At 48.2% G+C, this 16,595-nt stretch overlaps 1 protein-coding gene across 6 annotated transcripts in view; it reads right to left on the reverse strand.

Annotated features, from left to right (window-relative positions):
• Positions 1-16,595, reverse strand: part of CEP192 (centrosomal protein 192) — a 70,548-nt gene that overhangs the window by 52,223 nt on the left and 1,730 nt on the right. For 5 of the 6 annotated variants that reach the window (XM_074352322.1, XM_074352324.1, XM_074352321.1 and 2 more), the window contains exons 3-8: positions 13,460-13,627; positions 12,700-12,825; positions 9,970-10,148; positions 7,622-7,671; positions 5,327-5,447; positions 3,325-3,473 (exon numbers count right to left, since the gene is read on the reverse strand). In XM_074352322.1, the coding sequence (XP_074208423.1) occupies positions 3,325-3,473; positions 5,327-5,447; positions 7,622-7,671; positions 9,970-10,148; positions 12,700-12,825; positions 13,460-13,627 (793 nt within the window). Of the gene's footprint in view, positions 1-3,324; positions 3,474-5,326; positions 5,448-7,621; positions 7,672-9,969; positions 10,149-12,699; positions 12,826-13,459; positions 13,628-16,595 lie in introns of those variants that run through there. The other variant, XM_045518941.2, reaches the window with a different exon arrangement.

Raw genomic sequence — 16,595 nt, forward strand, 5'->3', positions numbered from 1 at the left:
AAGGCCTCGTGCCACCGTTTAGTAACTGGGTGATTTTCCAACAACGTTACACAAAAACTCTGCCTTGTCTCATTCCAGACAACTTAAGGATTCAGATATAAAAGTACTAGGAGAAAATACAGATGGGTAGCTTCATATTCTTCAGTGAGTAACATCTAGCTAAAACACTTCTGTGAGTTACATCGTATCTCCTGAAAAAGATACATCTGAAGTTTAACCGAGGTGGTACCTGTAAATTGTGACCTTATTCAGAAACAGGGTGTCTGCAGATGAAATTAAGTTAAAAAGAGATAAGACCATCCTGGATTCAGGATGGGCCTTAAACCCAAGGAGCAGAGTCCTCAAAAGAGAAAGCGGAGGAAGAGTTCAGAAGGACAGGCCACGTGGGGCTGGAGGCAATGCTGGAGGGGCGCCTGCGAGCTAAGGCACCAGAGCCCCAGGGGCTGGGAGAGGCAGGAAAGAGCCCACGGTGGGAGCTTAGCCCTTTCAACACCTTTATTTCAGATTTTTGGCCTCTAGAACTCAGAAAGTAAATTGCTGCCGTTTTGAGTTAGCAAAATTTTGGTATTTGTTCTGGCAGCCCTGGGAAACTAACAGACACCAGAGGCTGAGATGCATGGGGACAGCAGGTGGAGGCCCTCTGTGGACACGGGGAAGCCACCGTCCACACGCCCAGGAGGCGGCCTCGGGAGAACCAGCCCTGCCCGCACCCGGGCCTCAGACTCCCAGCCTCCGGAGCCTGGAGGAGGTACACATCTGCTGTTTGAGCCACAAAGTTAAATGAAATGCAGAAGAATCAAAATACCTCCTTAACACAGAGAATGTATAAAAACAATAGTTGAAATATGAATATCCCAAAAGAAGAAAAGACAAAGGAAACACAGACCGTCATCTGAAGCTAGCTATTTTTCACACAGGGCACCAGCAAAGACTAAACAGACCCAGCAAGCAGGAAACTAGCTCTCTACTGAGTAAAGCGCCTTAAAACAATCTTGCATGAAGGACACAGTCAGGTGAGGACAGTCTCGGGTGGACAGGGTCTGTGCTCTTCGAGCCAAGAAGGCGAAGCCACAGCTGTGACTATGACCGACCACCTCCAGGACATGACCCACCCCAAAGAGGACAGGACAGCGCGGGGAGGGATCCTGGGTCTGAAACATCTGGAGGCGACCGGCTTTGGGGTTGGGGTTTCCCACGAAGCAGAGCAGCCCCTTGCAGTGATTTACTGGGGAAAAAAAGGGCCCAATGCAGTTGCTGACGGTTTTTAAACCTGAACACGAGATAGGTCTTAGTCTATACTTTGACAGTGTAACTCAGCAAAACTTAAGAGTTAAGGAAATGTGGGGGCGGCGGGGTGCAGAATAAAAGCAATCCAAAGGTCTCTTAGGAGGTGAGGTGTCAGGCGTCAAAGCATCTGACAGTCCCATCCCGTTGGAGTCTCGGGGAAACAGGGAAGTCACAAAACACCCTGGTGGCACACATGCCAGCATCCGCTCAGGCAACAGCTGAGAATCTGTCTGGTGACGATTTAGAGAAAACAGAACGCCCTCCAAGGAACAGAAAAAGAGCATCCTTCACAGAATCTAACCACTGCCTTTAAGATCTGCCATCACTGCATGTACCGCTCAGAAATAAAACATTAAACTACGACACGTCGGCAACTGCAAGACACATGTTGATTTCAGATGCACTAAAACACGAAAAAGATTGATTCATCTTAGAATCAATGAAACACAGTAACAGAAACTCCAAACAGATAAGAAGAACCAGGGACAGAGAGAAGGTGGGAGCAGACATGAACAGTGCAAGGAAAAATGAGAATGAGAACATGAGATAAACATTAAATGAAGTAAAACACAAGAACAAAATCAAGAATGTTAATAATGACACTAAGTGTTAAAGGGTTAACTGGCTCATTAAAAAACTCAGACCACCAGATGACATTAAAACATAAAACCCAGCTACATGCTATTTACAAGAAACTCTCCAAACAAATGAGAAAGAAAAACCAGAGAAGAGACTTGAACAGACGAAAACAAGCACACACCAGGTAAAGAAGCAGCAAGGGCGTCAACACCAGCACCACGAAGAGCAGACGGGGCCAACAGCACCGAAAGGGCGCAGGGAGGGCACCGCCTCTGGAGAGGCACAAGCCCGCCCGGGAGGCGACACAAGTCTCACCGCGTGCACGCGAAGCACAGCAGAGGACTGCACAGAGGAAACACCCTAAAGGTGCAAAAATACTTGCATAAAAATTCAATCAAACTGAAGACTCTGACTGACCTCTTCTAGAACTGACATACCTAGCAGATAAGCCAGAAGTGATCACAGAGAAATTAAATAATGCAATACAGCCTAAACTCAAAAAAAAAAAGGATTTAGTTTTCATTCTTCTTATGTCTGTGAAACATATATACGCATTTTACCTAAAACATTTCAACAGGTCCTATTTTTCAGGGCAAGTTCTGAGTATAACCCTGTGCAGGCAGAAATAAACAGCAAGGTAACAAGGAGCAACGTCAGGAAGGCAGCAGAGGAGGCGCTCAGTGGGGAGACAGACACCAACCAGGCCGGTGCTGTGCCAGCAAGAACTCCCGGGAAGTCTGGCGTCTACGTGAGCACTTACGGCTGCCAGAGAAACTAACCTGTTCGTGAGGAACAGGCTTGATTTAATCGGGGGGGGGGGGGGAGCCATCAGAGACCCAGCTTAGAGGCCACGTTACAGAACAGCAGCCTCGATCTCACAAGTTCAAGGACATGAAGGAACGACTCCACATGGACAGAACAGAGACAAGACAACCAAACACAAGTGTAATTAAAGCCTGGATCAAGAACAGTACCCGTAAAGGACATCTGGAGACAAGTGGGAAAATCTGAACGGGCTGCATATTAGTCTAAATCACTGTATCAAAGTGAGAAAGAGAATTATGATCATATAGGAAGATATTCTTACCACACGAAGTAAATGCTAAGTTATGTTAGGGCGAAATGTCATAGTATCTGCAACTTACTTTCAAATGATTCAGTAAAAAAGCACGTATGGAGAGACAAAGAAAAGGCACAGGTGGCACGAACGTTCACAACTGGGGACTCCGGACTCTGGATAAGGGGGCGTGGCTGCTCACGGTGCCAGTGCCTTCCCTGCAGGGGAGGGGGAGGGAAGAAGCAGCAGGAAAGGACAGGACAGGCATTTCTCTCATCAGTTTACATCTGGGAAAAATAGAGACCGAAGAGCACCAGAAGCTTAAGCTCTATGTCAATATCCACTGAGACCTGTAACACCTCTTGCCAAACTTCTGAAGAACCATGAAGACAGGGATGTACCTGACTAGGACCACTTGTAGGTAACGTAAAACAGACTTCCGGAGGCTCCTGTCCTTCAAGGTCTTCATATATCATTCCTGGAATCGCCAGTTGCTCAAAATAAGCTTCCAAATGATCGTCATAGAACTCTTCATCATCAATATCATCATCTGTTGGTAAAACGGAGAAAAACAGGGTAGGCTTTGAAGTAGTGATTTAACTGTAAGTCATATTTAATCAAAACAGTGAGAAAACATAGGTCTATAGCCTGTGTTATTTTGTCTTAATATTTAACGTGAAAAACTATTACAATTTCAGTCTACAAATCATTACGAGCATTTAACACAGACTAAATATTAAACCCTCATTGAGAAGACAGCACAGAAGTAAGTCCTGGCATATGTGGAAAGTTAGGATACAACAAACGTGGCAAAGATCAGTGGGAAAAGGGCAGATTATTCAGAAAGTGGTGTAGGAAATGAGCAACTCGCAATAAAAGACAGAGAGACTTCCCACAGGAGAAGTTAGAGCAAATTCCAGGTGGATTAATGAAACCTCAAACAGTATCCCATTTTGAAAAAGAAATGAAAAAAGGTATAACGAAGCTGAAAATTAATAGATATGATGAGAAAAAAAAATTCAACCTCCAACAAAACCAGGAAGTTGCAAATAAACAAATAAAACAACAATGCAGTGATTTTCAACGTTCCAACACCCAGCCCAGCAAGGGCAGGACAAAACTGCAACTCTCACTCATTCACAATGCTGCCGCAAGCTGTCCCTGCCTTGTCAAGGGGGTGATTCTGCAATCAACAGAAAGAGCCTTAGAAATGCCATCTGCAGCAGCACGGATGGACCTGGAGATCATCCTTCTAAGTGAACTAAGCCAGAAAGAGAAAGACAACTACCATATACCACTCATATGTGGAGCCTACAAAGACAAGTGAACTTACTTACAAAACAGAAACAGAGTCACAGAGAACAATCTCACAGTTACCAAGGGGGAAAAGGGTGGGAAGGGATAAACTGGGAGTTCAAGATTTGCAGATACAAACTACTACTATATATAAAATAGGTAAAAAACAAGTTCCTACTGTAGAGCACAGGGAACTATATTTGATACCTTGTAGTAACTTATAATGAAGAAGAATATGAAAAGGAATATACATATGTACATGTATGATTGAACTATGGTGCTGTACACCAGAAACTGACACAACATTGTACACTGACTGCAATTCAATAATAAAAAAGAATATATTTTATTCAAACCAGGAAAAAAATTAAGAGCCTTAAAATTAAGGACTCATAACCTGTGATGGAATTATTTCATCTCAGTCTATCCTACTAAAACGAAGATCGGTACAAATTCACATCAACAATTCTATAATCCAAACATATCTAAAAACCCTGGCCTCCAAACCTGTCCTTTCTGCACTCAGCTCAGCAGCCTGGCCCTCAAAGCCATGACTAATTTGGTCCCGACCTTCTGGACTTAGCCCCCAGTTCAGAGCCCCCCACCACCACCACCCGGTGCTACAGACCTGCACACAAGACCACGGCTGTTCCTCACACATGGGCCATGCGCCTATCCACCTCTGCTGAAGCTGTCCCTGCTTCTTGAAATGCATTTCCTTCCCGCACCCACATCAGGCCCCTTCTTCAGGGGAAAACCACGCCCCCATCACTAAGGCCCCTTCCTCAGTGAGAATCGAGCCCCAGCCTGTGCAGCTCAGACGCTGCGCACTTGGCAGGTCTCCTACCACACGGCCTCCTGCTGAGCGGCACTGAGCTGACCTTCAGCTGAGAACTAAGCGTGGTCCTACAGGTCGCTGAACAGGAGAAGAAAACCCCAGCCCTTAACAGAGGCAGCCAGGGGAGTGCTGGCGGGCAGGCGGTAAAGAACAAGGCAAAGACACAGAGAGCCGCATGATGGCTGGGCCCCACCACCGCTGCCACTGCCACCGAGGGAGGCATCGAGCCGCACGGTGTGGGCCGGGCAACACGGGTCTAGACACACTACCAGAGGACTCCTCCAGGCTCGCCAAGGACATTAGCTGCTCGTTTTCTAAGAGACTCAGATGGCTCAAGTCATCGCTTGGACTCCTCTCTTCAAACTGTTCTCCTGCATCAGGAACAGCGATCTGTAAGAAATAAAAGTAAGACGAGAACAGCGCACTTGCTACCGTGAGGCCGAGCACAGGCTGCAGGGAGGACCGCCAACCAGCCCATCGTCTGTGGTCCCGGCTCAGGACCGGGCTAGCGACCCTCTTCCTGCCCAGGCCACCTGCCTCCCCAGACCCACCCAGTGAGGCATCCTTAACATTTAAGGCCCCATGCTGTGTGCACATGCTCGGAGGGCCTGGCAGTAGTCACTCTGCTAAACGCAAGCGAGTCTGAGCAGCTCGAGGCCTGCAGAGGAGGTGCCGGTAAGAGCGCAGCTGGGCTCCGCAGGCTGCACTGGACAGGGCTTTCCCGGCTCCAGCCGGGGACCGAGAGGCACACGGGCACGTTGCAGTTTGCTAGGACATTCGAGGCCCAGAATAAAAAGTAAATTTCCTCAAGTGTCAATTTTATTTCACAATCATATTAAACATACGTCCAACAATATCATCTTATGAAGTAAAACTACAAAATGCACACTCATTTTTCGGATAAAAGCATAGGCTCTCAATGAACCTCCGCACTTGGAGAGGACGGTGCCCAGCTAGGCTCACGGAGACCTGAGGCCACGGTGCACCACACTACTGCTCTGCGAACGTAAGCTCCTTGTGACACTTTTCAGGATAAAAAACTGGGGGAAATCTCTATGAGAAAGAATATGTGTGAAACACCTCCACCTTGCAGGTCGCGTCTGCTACATGGCCAGGCCTGGCGCCCTGCACACGGGCCAGCTGAACTAAGGGCTCGGACAGGCCCCACTTGGATAAAGGGCTGTGGCGCTGCCCCTGCAGACACGAGACGCCCCCGCCAGCCGCCTGGACGGCCCGCAGTCAGGGGAGACCGCTGGCCGGGCTTTTCCAGAGCAGTTCTCTCCTGCAATTACTTCCTCATCCGTTTGCACCAAGCAGCTCATGTTTTTACACTTGTTTGCTGCTTCCCAGTTTTATGGTCCCTCTCTGAATTATCAACGATTTCTACACTTTCAGGAAGTCAAGTCTTCAACCAGCCTGAGAAAATAAATGAATCTATCACAGAAAAAGTTAGTCTCCCTCTTTAGAAACCATCTTTCCTAAACGTTCGAGAAACCATGCTTTGTGACCGAGTTCCCACCTGACAACACCTGCGAGAGGGGCTCTCACAGCTGGGAGTGGCACGTGGTAACACGCAGGGAACAGGCACACAGCAGAGCCCGCATGTTTCCTGTGAGGAGCCAGACGGTGAACATTTCGGGGTTCACCGGCCACACAGTCTCTGTCGTGACGGCTCAACTTGGTGGCTGTGGCACAAAAGCTGCTATGAACCACCAGGGACAGACAGACGGACACGGCCACCCTCCAGTACGACTGAAAGGGACAGGAGGCAGCGTGGACGTGGACAGGGAGCTACAGCCAGCCAACCCCGCTCAGGGAAACACCTCTTACATTAGACCCTTTTCATCTTTTTATAAAAATAATCCTAAAAATTCTTATGATAGTAGAACAACAATCGCACCTCCTTTTTATAAATTTTAGAAGTGCTCAGTTTATATTTAATACACAACTCTCATAACTGAGTGAGACTACAGGCCAGAAATCACAGTTCGCCGCCAACACTGGACATAAGTGTTTCTCTGCCCACTACCCTTCCTCTGAGGGGCCCGTCCCTACTTCCTGTGTCCCGGTGGGGCTCCCGTCACATCCCTCCAAGCGTGCACACATACAGCAACGCACACACACGCACAGACACACGAGGAAGTGGACGTGAGGCCCGGGCTGGGAAGTCAGAGCTCACCCCACCCACAGCGCCCTGGCAGACACGGGGAAGGACAGGCCCCAGCAGCTTGTCACAGGTGCTTTTCTTTTTTCACTTCACCCTGAGAGAAAGATCACGCTCTGCCTTCCTGACCACAACTGCTGTGGGCGGACACTCGGACTGCCTGCAGATAAACACAGCCCCCATCAGTCAACAAACGACCCAGCGCCCTCTGAGCCGGGGATTCGGGATGTGCCGAATCAAACGGGAGAAGCCCTGAGCCCACGCGCCCACTCCCACCGGAGCCGCACAGAGCCGAACAGAGATGCCGCGCGCTCAGCAACAACTCAGCACTCACGTGTGTGAAGTACAATTTTCACTCCCCCAAGACCACTCCACAAATGGGTAACACGTAAAAGATTACCTTGTCCTCCTCATTCATCCACGCCCGAGAACGAGAATCAACGGGAAGGTCTGTGTAAGAAAACAAACACAAAACTCAGAGACCAGCTTTTTATCAACTAAACACCCAACAACAGTTAAAGGTAGCAAATTAACGAACTAAGTAAACATTTTTCCCTTTAAACAGAATAGAGCACTTTCACATGAGGGCAGAGGGTAGAGGCCAGTTACATTAAAAACTGCTAGGCTGGGGAAGCTGGAAGAGTTAAACACTTGCCAAAAACACCTGAACAGGAATCTAAGCGCCGATGTCTGCTTTACAGAGAGGGTGGGCAGGAGAGAAGCCAGAAAAACGACACCTCGAGGAAGCAGACAGACAGCGGAGACCAGCAGGATGTCTCCAGGATGAGGCACTCGGACGCTCTCAACACGGCGCTGACTCCAGAGACCCCACGGCAGGTGTACCTGAACACAATCCTCCTTGGGCCAAACTCAAGCACCCACCAAGACAAGCAGTAAGCCGAGTGTGGACTAAAGCACTAGCTGTCAACAGAAGGACCACGCTTGCAGCAGCACCGTGGTCATGGAGGGAAATGTCCACGTTTTTACAGATGTGCTAAAACACGTAAGAACAAGATGATGTCTGGAATTTTTAAGTATCAGGAAAAAAGGCAGCAAGAACCAGAAATGAAGCACGTGACACAGTCCTACACCCCGAGGCTGTGGGAGAGGTTTACGGGCATTTGTTTTAATGATACAAAACTTACCATAAAATTACCCCTTTAAAATGTACACGTCAGCGGGTTTGGTATACCTGTGAAGCTGTGCAACCATCATTGCTAAGCACCCCATATTCTCAGCACTGCACCATCACCAGTCACTCCTGCTCCCCTCCCCCAACTACTCTGTCTCCTGGGTCCGTGTGCCAGGCCTGCGGGCAAAGGAGGCCTCCCTGTGTGTCCCGCCCCCAGCATGCTTTCCAGCTCATCGCACCAGCATGCACCCACATCCTACCCTTGTGGCTGAGCAACACCCCCAAGTGCACACGCTGCAACTGGCTCGTCTGCACCTCACTTGACAGGGATGTGCTTCCACTTTCCAGCTACTGTGACCAGAGCGGCTGTCGACACTCGTGTGGACAAGTTTGCGCGGATGCATGTCTGGGGTCATATGTGGCACTGGGTTGAATGTGCGGGCCCAGTTCCTAACGAACACACGCAGTAACCACCCCATCGTCCCTCCCGCAGGTGTGAGGCGGCCTCTCCTGGTTCTGACGTCCACTTCCCTCACGATCACAGAGGCTCAGCGTCTCCCCACAGGCCTGCCAGCCGTCCGTGCAACTTCCTTAGAGCACCGTCCAGCCACGTCCTTTGCGCTTCTACAGGTTTGGTTACTTGTCTTTCCACGGAGTTGCGAGGCTTTCTTCACGTACGCTGGGTGTTAGGCCCTCATCACACAGGAGCGACACACGTGGTTTGCAAATATTTGCTCCCATCTTTGGGCTGCCTTTTCACTCTCTCAAAAGTGTCTTCAGAAGCACAAGTTTTCAGCTTCAACGACGTCCAGTTTACCATATTTTCTTTCACTGCTTGTGTGAGGACTTCGTCTATTCTACTTTCATACATATTTGACATTTTTCATCAAGAGAAACATAAACATCCCTTAAAAATTCTAACTTGAACATACGAATGTATATCCATCCACCAATCCAACAACATGCACATAAGCAAGGCCTTCTGAGCGCTGGACTGAGGTTTGGTGCACCCTCCATACAGAACCCTACAATACAGTTTTCAATTTCAGGTCTCATTTCTTTGAAGAAAGAGAACATAGAGTCTTAAAAGCATTCTGACAGAAGCCTATAAATTTACTTACTTCACAGTTTACCCCACATTTTGGTAGCTTCTTCCCCAGATCCAATTTTATAACAATTTTTTAAATGGCTCCAAAGTGTTCAACTTGGTTTTCTTACAATTTCTTTTAAAATTTATAACTCACCAGTTTATATAAAAATGAGTTTAGGAACAAAAACAACTGCTGACAAGAATACAAACTAATTGATGGGGGAAAAAAATGCAAAAAGGGCATCAGAACAGCCTCCTTGTCCTGGACCTAAAGCGTGCTGTGAGCATCAGATAGCATGGTTTCCACAGCAAGGGAGGTTTCAGCTTAACCAGTAAGGACAGATGAGAAGTTAATTAAGAGACCTTTCCTCATAGAAGCATTACAGATGTGACATTACTGGGTGAACGCCAAACCGAAGTATTTTCAGTCTACAGTATCACAGTTTAAGATAAGCACCGCTCCAGAGACAGGGACATGAGGAAACTAAAACATGCACAGGAAGAAGGAAGCTGCTTGGCGCAGTACCTCGCACTTGCTGCAGCGGCGAAGCCCCGTCGAAGGGGCGGCGGCTCTGGAAGGGCTCGGCGACTCTGGCCGGCCCCTCGTCTGCTCCTGCTGCGTCACTTTGAAAAGCGGGCTCTCTGAGGACGACATCTGACAAACGCTGGCTTTCCGTACGGTTCTTTGTCTTAGAGACAGAACTTCTTTATAGGGGAACAAAACAACGACGAAATGTTAGTTACCTCGGGTATATCTATAAAACATCCAATAATCAGTTACGTATTTCATCTGTGAAAAAGAAAACACTTCTGGGACCAGCCAGGCGTCCTGGGGACTGTCCTACCATTTGGGTCCAGTGTCGTACCACCTACAAAGTCAAGTATCATACTGTTACTCTGCCTCTTAAGTGATAAAATAAGGGTTTTTTTTCCTTTCCCAAGTATTATCACATCAAGAGAAAAGCTCAGCTTTTTAAAAACAAGACAGACTTCAAGGACACTGGTGCACCTGCCAGACAGCTCCTTCTCTGAATCACAAGTGCTTTGGAAGCTTCACTGTAGCCCCTGCCACTGCTCCTATCCCACCTTCCTATCTGCCTTCGTCATCTAATACACAGATGAAAAGGCTCTTCCATAAAAGCAATCTTCCACCCATCCTACTGCAAAACCTCTCAGGTCTGCCACTCACCAAAGCCACTTCACCAGCAAGAGGAGCAAAGAGATGGAACTTCAGGAAAAAGCTGCTAAATGCAACAAATTTATCGTGTGACACACAGATTCCCAGGGCCAGGCTTAAATCTGGCCAGGAGGGATGAAAAGAAAATAGCTCTGCCATGTGTTCCGAGTCCAAACCCTCTATGCCTGAGGCAGACTCCAAGTGACATGCTGGTCTCTCCATCTCTTCACCGCAGCCATAACACACAGAAAGCCATTCGCTGACCCAAAGGAGCATTCGCATGCAGACACACGAAAGTGTCACCCAATCAAACAGAAGCCGAGTAAGAGAAGGCAGGGGTGGCAGGCAGGCCATAAACGGACAGAGTCGTGTGGTTGAGAAGACAGACAGAAGCAGGGGTAGGTTGCACGGCAAAGGACACCATCAACGGGGGGAACAGGCAGCCCACTGGGTGGTAGGAGACACCTGCCAACTGTTACATCCACCAAGGGGCTAGCATGCAAAGTATACAAAGAACTCTTATCACTCAACAGCAAAAAACAAACAACCTGATGAATAAATGGGCAGAAGACCTAAACAGACATTTTTCCAAACAAAACATACAGATGGCCGACAGGCACACAAAAAGCAGGGAAATGCAGATCAAACCCATAATGAGATGTGACCTCACACCTGTCAGAATGGCCATCTTCAAAGAGAACACAAATAACCATGTGGGTGCAGACGTGGAGAAAGGGGGCCCCACACACTCCCACATGTGGCCAGAGTGAGCCTGCGGGGCCCCCGACTTGGTCAGAGCCCCTGTGTGCCCACGGCCCTCCCGGCTGAGCCTCCACCTCCAATCCACCTCCTGAGGGCCACTCCCTCCTTCAAGCCTCTGCTCAGACCTCACACCTCCTGGAGCCCCGCAGTGACCTTTCCCTTCAACCTTCCTAACATCCTCCTTATCACATTCCATTTTTTTCTAGCACTCTCCCTTCTTCTAGCACTCTCCCTTCTAATATACTATACAATCGGTATAGTCTAATGCCTTTTGTGTAGTGCCTGTTTTGTTCACTGGTCTTTCCTAAGCCCTTGGAGGGGCACCTGGCACACAGTGGGCATTCAGTCAAAAACACGCTGAATGAATGAATATACGAGTTAACATTTTTAATACATGCAAAGTCCTTACATCTAAATCTTATCAGGAGGCAATTCACAACAAACACATAAGTGATGAATAAACATTAAAGTATGTTCAATCCCAAGAATACTCAATTATGAATTCACCTCTGAAAACTTTAAGACTGCCTGGAATGCCACCATCAAGAGATAACTACTGCTTACGTCTCGGTGTATAGCCTTGCAGACTTCTTTCTGTGCACTTAGGCACGCGTATAAATACATTCCCTGACTTCCAAAATCAGAGATTACAAGTAACATTACATAGTGAGGAGGCTCAGAGAAGCAAGGCCCTCACGTACGTCTTCCAGTGGGAGGAGACACCGGTACAAACCTTCCCAAGGGCAACGTGCTTGTCTGCTCTGGTTTGTAAAATCAAATATTCCTAACCCAGCAATTTCAATCCAAATTCAATTTCTCTGAACAAAGTAATCTACCAGGTGCAAAATGCACGTGTAAAGAAGCTCACTAAATTTAAAATGGTAAAATTCCAGGATCTCGATGCCTAACGTGGTGCAGCCACTAGCCCGTGATGCTGCCTGCGTTACCCATGTGGAAAGAGGAGCACAGACAGCGACTGCTACAGCGATAGACAGCATGCCCAGCTCAGTCCCGTCTCCGTAACGTATCATTACATATGTACACGTGAGTGTGCACAGAAGACCGTCTAGAGGACCAAATAAAAAGATAGCCAGTGGCTATTACCCAGTTAGCAGGATTATAGACCTTTGCTGTCCTCCTTATGATTGTCATATTTTATAATTTTTTCAATGAGCATATGTCACTTGTCAAACGGGAAAAAGTATTTTGAGAGCTTGAAAATGTCTGTAATTAAACTAAGATTCTCAGACCTGATGAGAGACAATCACGTGTGCATTTCCACAAGACACGGGGAGCAAGACGCAGGGGTGAACTTACTCATCTTCCCGGAAGACGAGCTGTAACCTCTCTCGTGGTTCCACTTCACTCTGGCTGCTGGGAGAGGACTCCAACGGAATCGAAAACCTCCCTTCCACTAAGTAAGATGCCTGGACATCACAAAACCTACACACAAAAAATTGTTTAATTGCTAACAATTAGATTATACACATTTAAACTCACTACACCACAGGGCCATGTGATTGTACAACCAACAAAAGGGCCCAGTGTTCAAGCCCCTCATCTTATGTCGAAGCACTGAGACCATGCACGACCAGCACAGTGTGCCGGCATTAAACGGAAGAGCCACAGAAACCTTAAAGCTAAAGGTTTTTAGTGAATTCCTCCAACCCCTGTTTCAAAGGTAGAGGCGATGGCCTGCAGGGAAGTCCAGGTTGGGAGGACAGGACGGCGGCTAAATATTCCAGCACAGGTGAACTTTTACACACGCCACACGTGGGCACGCAGCTCAGAATACTAGCCGCCAAGAGGTGAACTAACACAAAGCCAAACAATACGGACAGAAAAACCGTCAGTGGGCTGAAAGGTCACCGGAGCTCAGTTCCACACCCACCACCACTGCAAGTAAGGCAATGGCACAGGAAAGGGTAAGTTTCATCTTCTCTGGTAACAGTTGTATATGAACAGCCAAGCCCTCAGACACAGCAAAAGCACAAGCCTGACTGGGAAATCCACAGAAGTGTCAGTACCTCGCAGGCTTTATGGATCTGAAACAACCATCTGTTCACACAATTCTTACCTGTTATCAGGGCTGTGTCTACTTCTAGCAAGCGTTGAAACAGCAACAGGCAAGCCAAGATTAGAAGAAAGAGTCACATTTTCCAAAATCCCACTATTACCAAGTAATGAATTGGTTAAAAAGCTTGGGAATGACTCTTCAGCTATACCTCGAACATCTTCCATCTCACTGCAATGAGAAATCAAATATTACTGTAAAACCTTTTCACATGATTAAGAGTACATGCCTCTAAATCTTAGAAAACTGATAAACTTTAGGGGAAAAAAATCATTTTTGGGGGGAACAGCACCAAGAGGGGATACTATTAGCAAGCATTCTAGGGTAAAGTAATTCTCAGAATACTTCGCTACTTTACAGTTGAGAATATAAACATCACACGTTCTTCTTACAGTTAACACAACAATGAACTAGAACACAGCTCAGTCTGCTCTTGGAGTGAAGAACCAAAGACAGCACAACACTAATGGCACATGCACATGATTTCACGACAAGTCAAGCATTCCTGCTGGGTACACATTCCAACACGGAATAGAAAACAGAACTAGCAAAATCCAGCTGCTGATCTGAGAGATTAAGGGTGAGTAAATGGCTAAAAGGTGACTGCATCCAAAGAAAAATCTTAAGTTAAATAAAGTGTATCTGGCACACGGACAAGGCAAAACTGGTAAACGTGGCACCCAAAGGCTCAGCGTGGGCACCTGACTCGGAACCTGCACGACTGACAGAGGGCCCCCAGTCCACGCTGGCCACTGGTCTGCCCGTGGCCGTAGTACTCAGGAGCTGCTACTCAATTTCAAAAATATTTCAGGGGGGAGGGTATAGCTCAGCAGTAGAACGCGTGCTTAGCATGCACAAGGTCCCAGGTTCAATCCCCCGTACCTCCAGTAAAAAAAAAATAGTAAATAAACCCGATTACCTCCTCTCCCCACAAAAAAAAAAAAAAAGAAATGCAAAATTATTTCAAAGTCTTTATCATGAAAGGGCTGTGGGGAATTCAATGAAGAAAATAAATCAGGAAAGACTCAATAAATGGGTATTGGCGCTATTCCTTGAAGAATGAGCAGAATTTTTACAGGTAGAGTATGATGAGATAAGGGCGCTTTTAAGGTGACAAACATAAGGAGTGGTGGGAGAGAACTAAGATTTATTGCATACTTACTACCTCATCTCACTTATCCTCATGTCACTAAAGAAGACAAACTCAGAGACTAAATTGGCTAAATTTACCCAAGGTTGTGCAATTAGTAAGATTCAAGCCCAGGTATTACTCTGCTCTAAGCACTGAGTGTGTGACGGCCCTACCAAGTGCCACTGTATGTGGCATCAGGTGTAGAAAACTTCACAGTGAGTAAAACCACGGATCCTAAAAGCCCTCAATGGTCTATTAGGAAGTCTGGACTGACCCCACCAGCTGAAGGAGAGGAAGGGAGAGGGCTCAGAGCCTGGAAGAATATTCTAAGAGGTGCCACCACTGATAAGGCGGACAATGAAGGACTGTGCTGGGGTCAACGACAGAGGCACTCAAGTAGGTCTGATGGTCAAATTTAATTACTCTATAAGGTGGGAAAAGTTTTAAGACCACTAGACATCTGTGAAACGTATTTGATTATGGATGAAGTACCCCTGCCCTGTCCACTCTGCACCTGACCCTAGGTGGACCTTTCTCTCTGCGCAGTCACTCCCACCAGCTCACCGTCAGCTCCCCCAGCTTCTATGGAGCTTCCTCTCCCTCAAACCCTGCTCTCTGCCTGCAGCTACCGCAACATCCCCACGGTCCCTTTACCACGCAGCCTCCAGAAGGGAACCGCAGGGGGCCAGCCAGCTCCATGCATCCCCAAGCCCCTCCCCACCAAAACGCTGGGCAACATCAACACCCATCTCCCTGCTGCCAAATCCCAAATCCAATTCCAGTCTTCATCTTCTTAAACCTAACAGAATCAAACTCACACATCCTCACAGAAATACTTTCTGCACTTGGTTTCCAAAACACAGCTGCCAGGTCTCCAGCTTCCCTGGCTGCTCCTCCTTCTCCCCACAGCCCCCGCTGTGCTCAGGCGGTAGCATCTCCTAGGGACCCTCCCTGCAGAGCCCCCATCGCAGGCCTCCAGTCTCCTCCGCAGTGCACTCCCCAAACGCAAGTCACCCCGTCAGACAAGTCGAGCACTGTTACTCCCCAGCTGGAATCCTGCCACTGGTTTCCCATCTCACTGACAAAGCTGGTCCTTGGCCAGATGTCTCCGACCTGCCTCCTGCTGTTCTCCTCCGCTCACCCAACCCGGCCCCCCTCGCCTCCCTGCCGGTCCTCCGGTCCTCCAACGACGCCCAGGTGCCCTAACATCCTGCCCCTTCACCTCCCCCAGGTCATCAGCCTGTGCAGCGCAGCAGGGCCTGTCGTAGTGTTCCAGTCGTGCCATTAGAACGGAAGCTCCGTGAGGGCAGGGACGCGGCCCGTTTAACAGTGAACCCCTGCCTGGAGCGGCGCCCCGCACAGAGCAGACCTCAGTAAACCTACCGGGTGAATGGCTGTGTCCACACTGAGCCAGTACACAGCACATATCTTTCCAACCAGCACATAAACGCCCCGTTTCAGATCATGTCCGTGTTCTCCCTCCTATCACGTTTCAAACTACTTCCTCTTCTCAGCTGCTACAAACACCCTCAACTCTCCCACCCTATGCCAGGAGGCAGAAAACCTGTCCCCATCCTTCCTTTGCATGTCCCACTTCCCTCTTCTCTTCACAGCCAAGCGTCTCCGAAGCCTCCGCACCACCGCTCCTGTGTCTGACTGGACATCCTCCTCCTCTGCCTGCTCCCTCCTCATCAGGGATCCCAGGAATCCGACATCGGCTCCGTCAGGCAGTGCACAGCTTACACAGATGGATCGCCAACTCAAATGCCTGCCAGACCACAGGACTCTTAAGAACCGACATCAGCTGGAAACTAGGACTCCACTAGAACACACTTAAAGTCAATGAAAACACAGTTGCCAAACAGCACACATCCAGGAGGCCAACTCCTGAGGGCAAACACGCCTGCACCCAAAACGCACCCTGAATCATTCCACACATTTCCATCTCTGCTGTTACCACCCTACCAACCTCTTCACCAGTCTCCAAGCTTCCATTCCTGCCACCCT

Source organism: Camelus bactrianus, chromosome 24 (assembly GCF_048773025.1).
Source record: "Camelus bactrianus isolate YW-2024 breed Bactrian camel chromosome 24, ASM4877302v1, whole genome shotgun sequence".
Taxonomy (NCBI): domain Eukaryota; kingdom Metazoa; phylum Chordata; class Mammalia; order Artiodactyla; family Camelidae; genus Camelus; species Camelus bactrianus.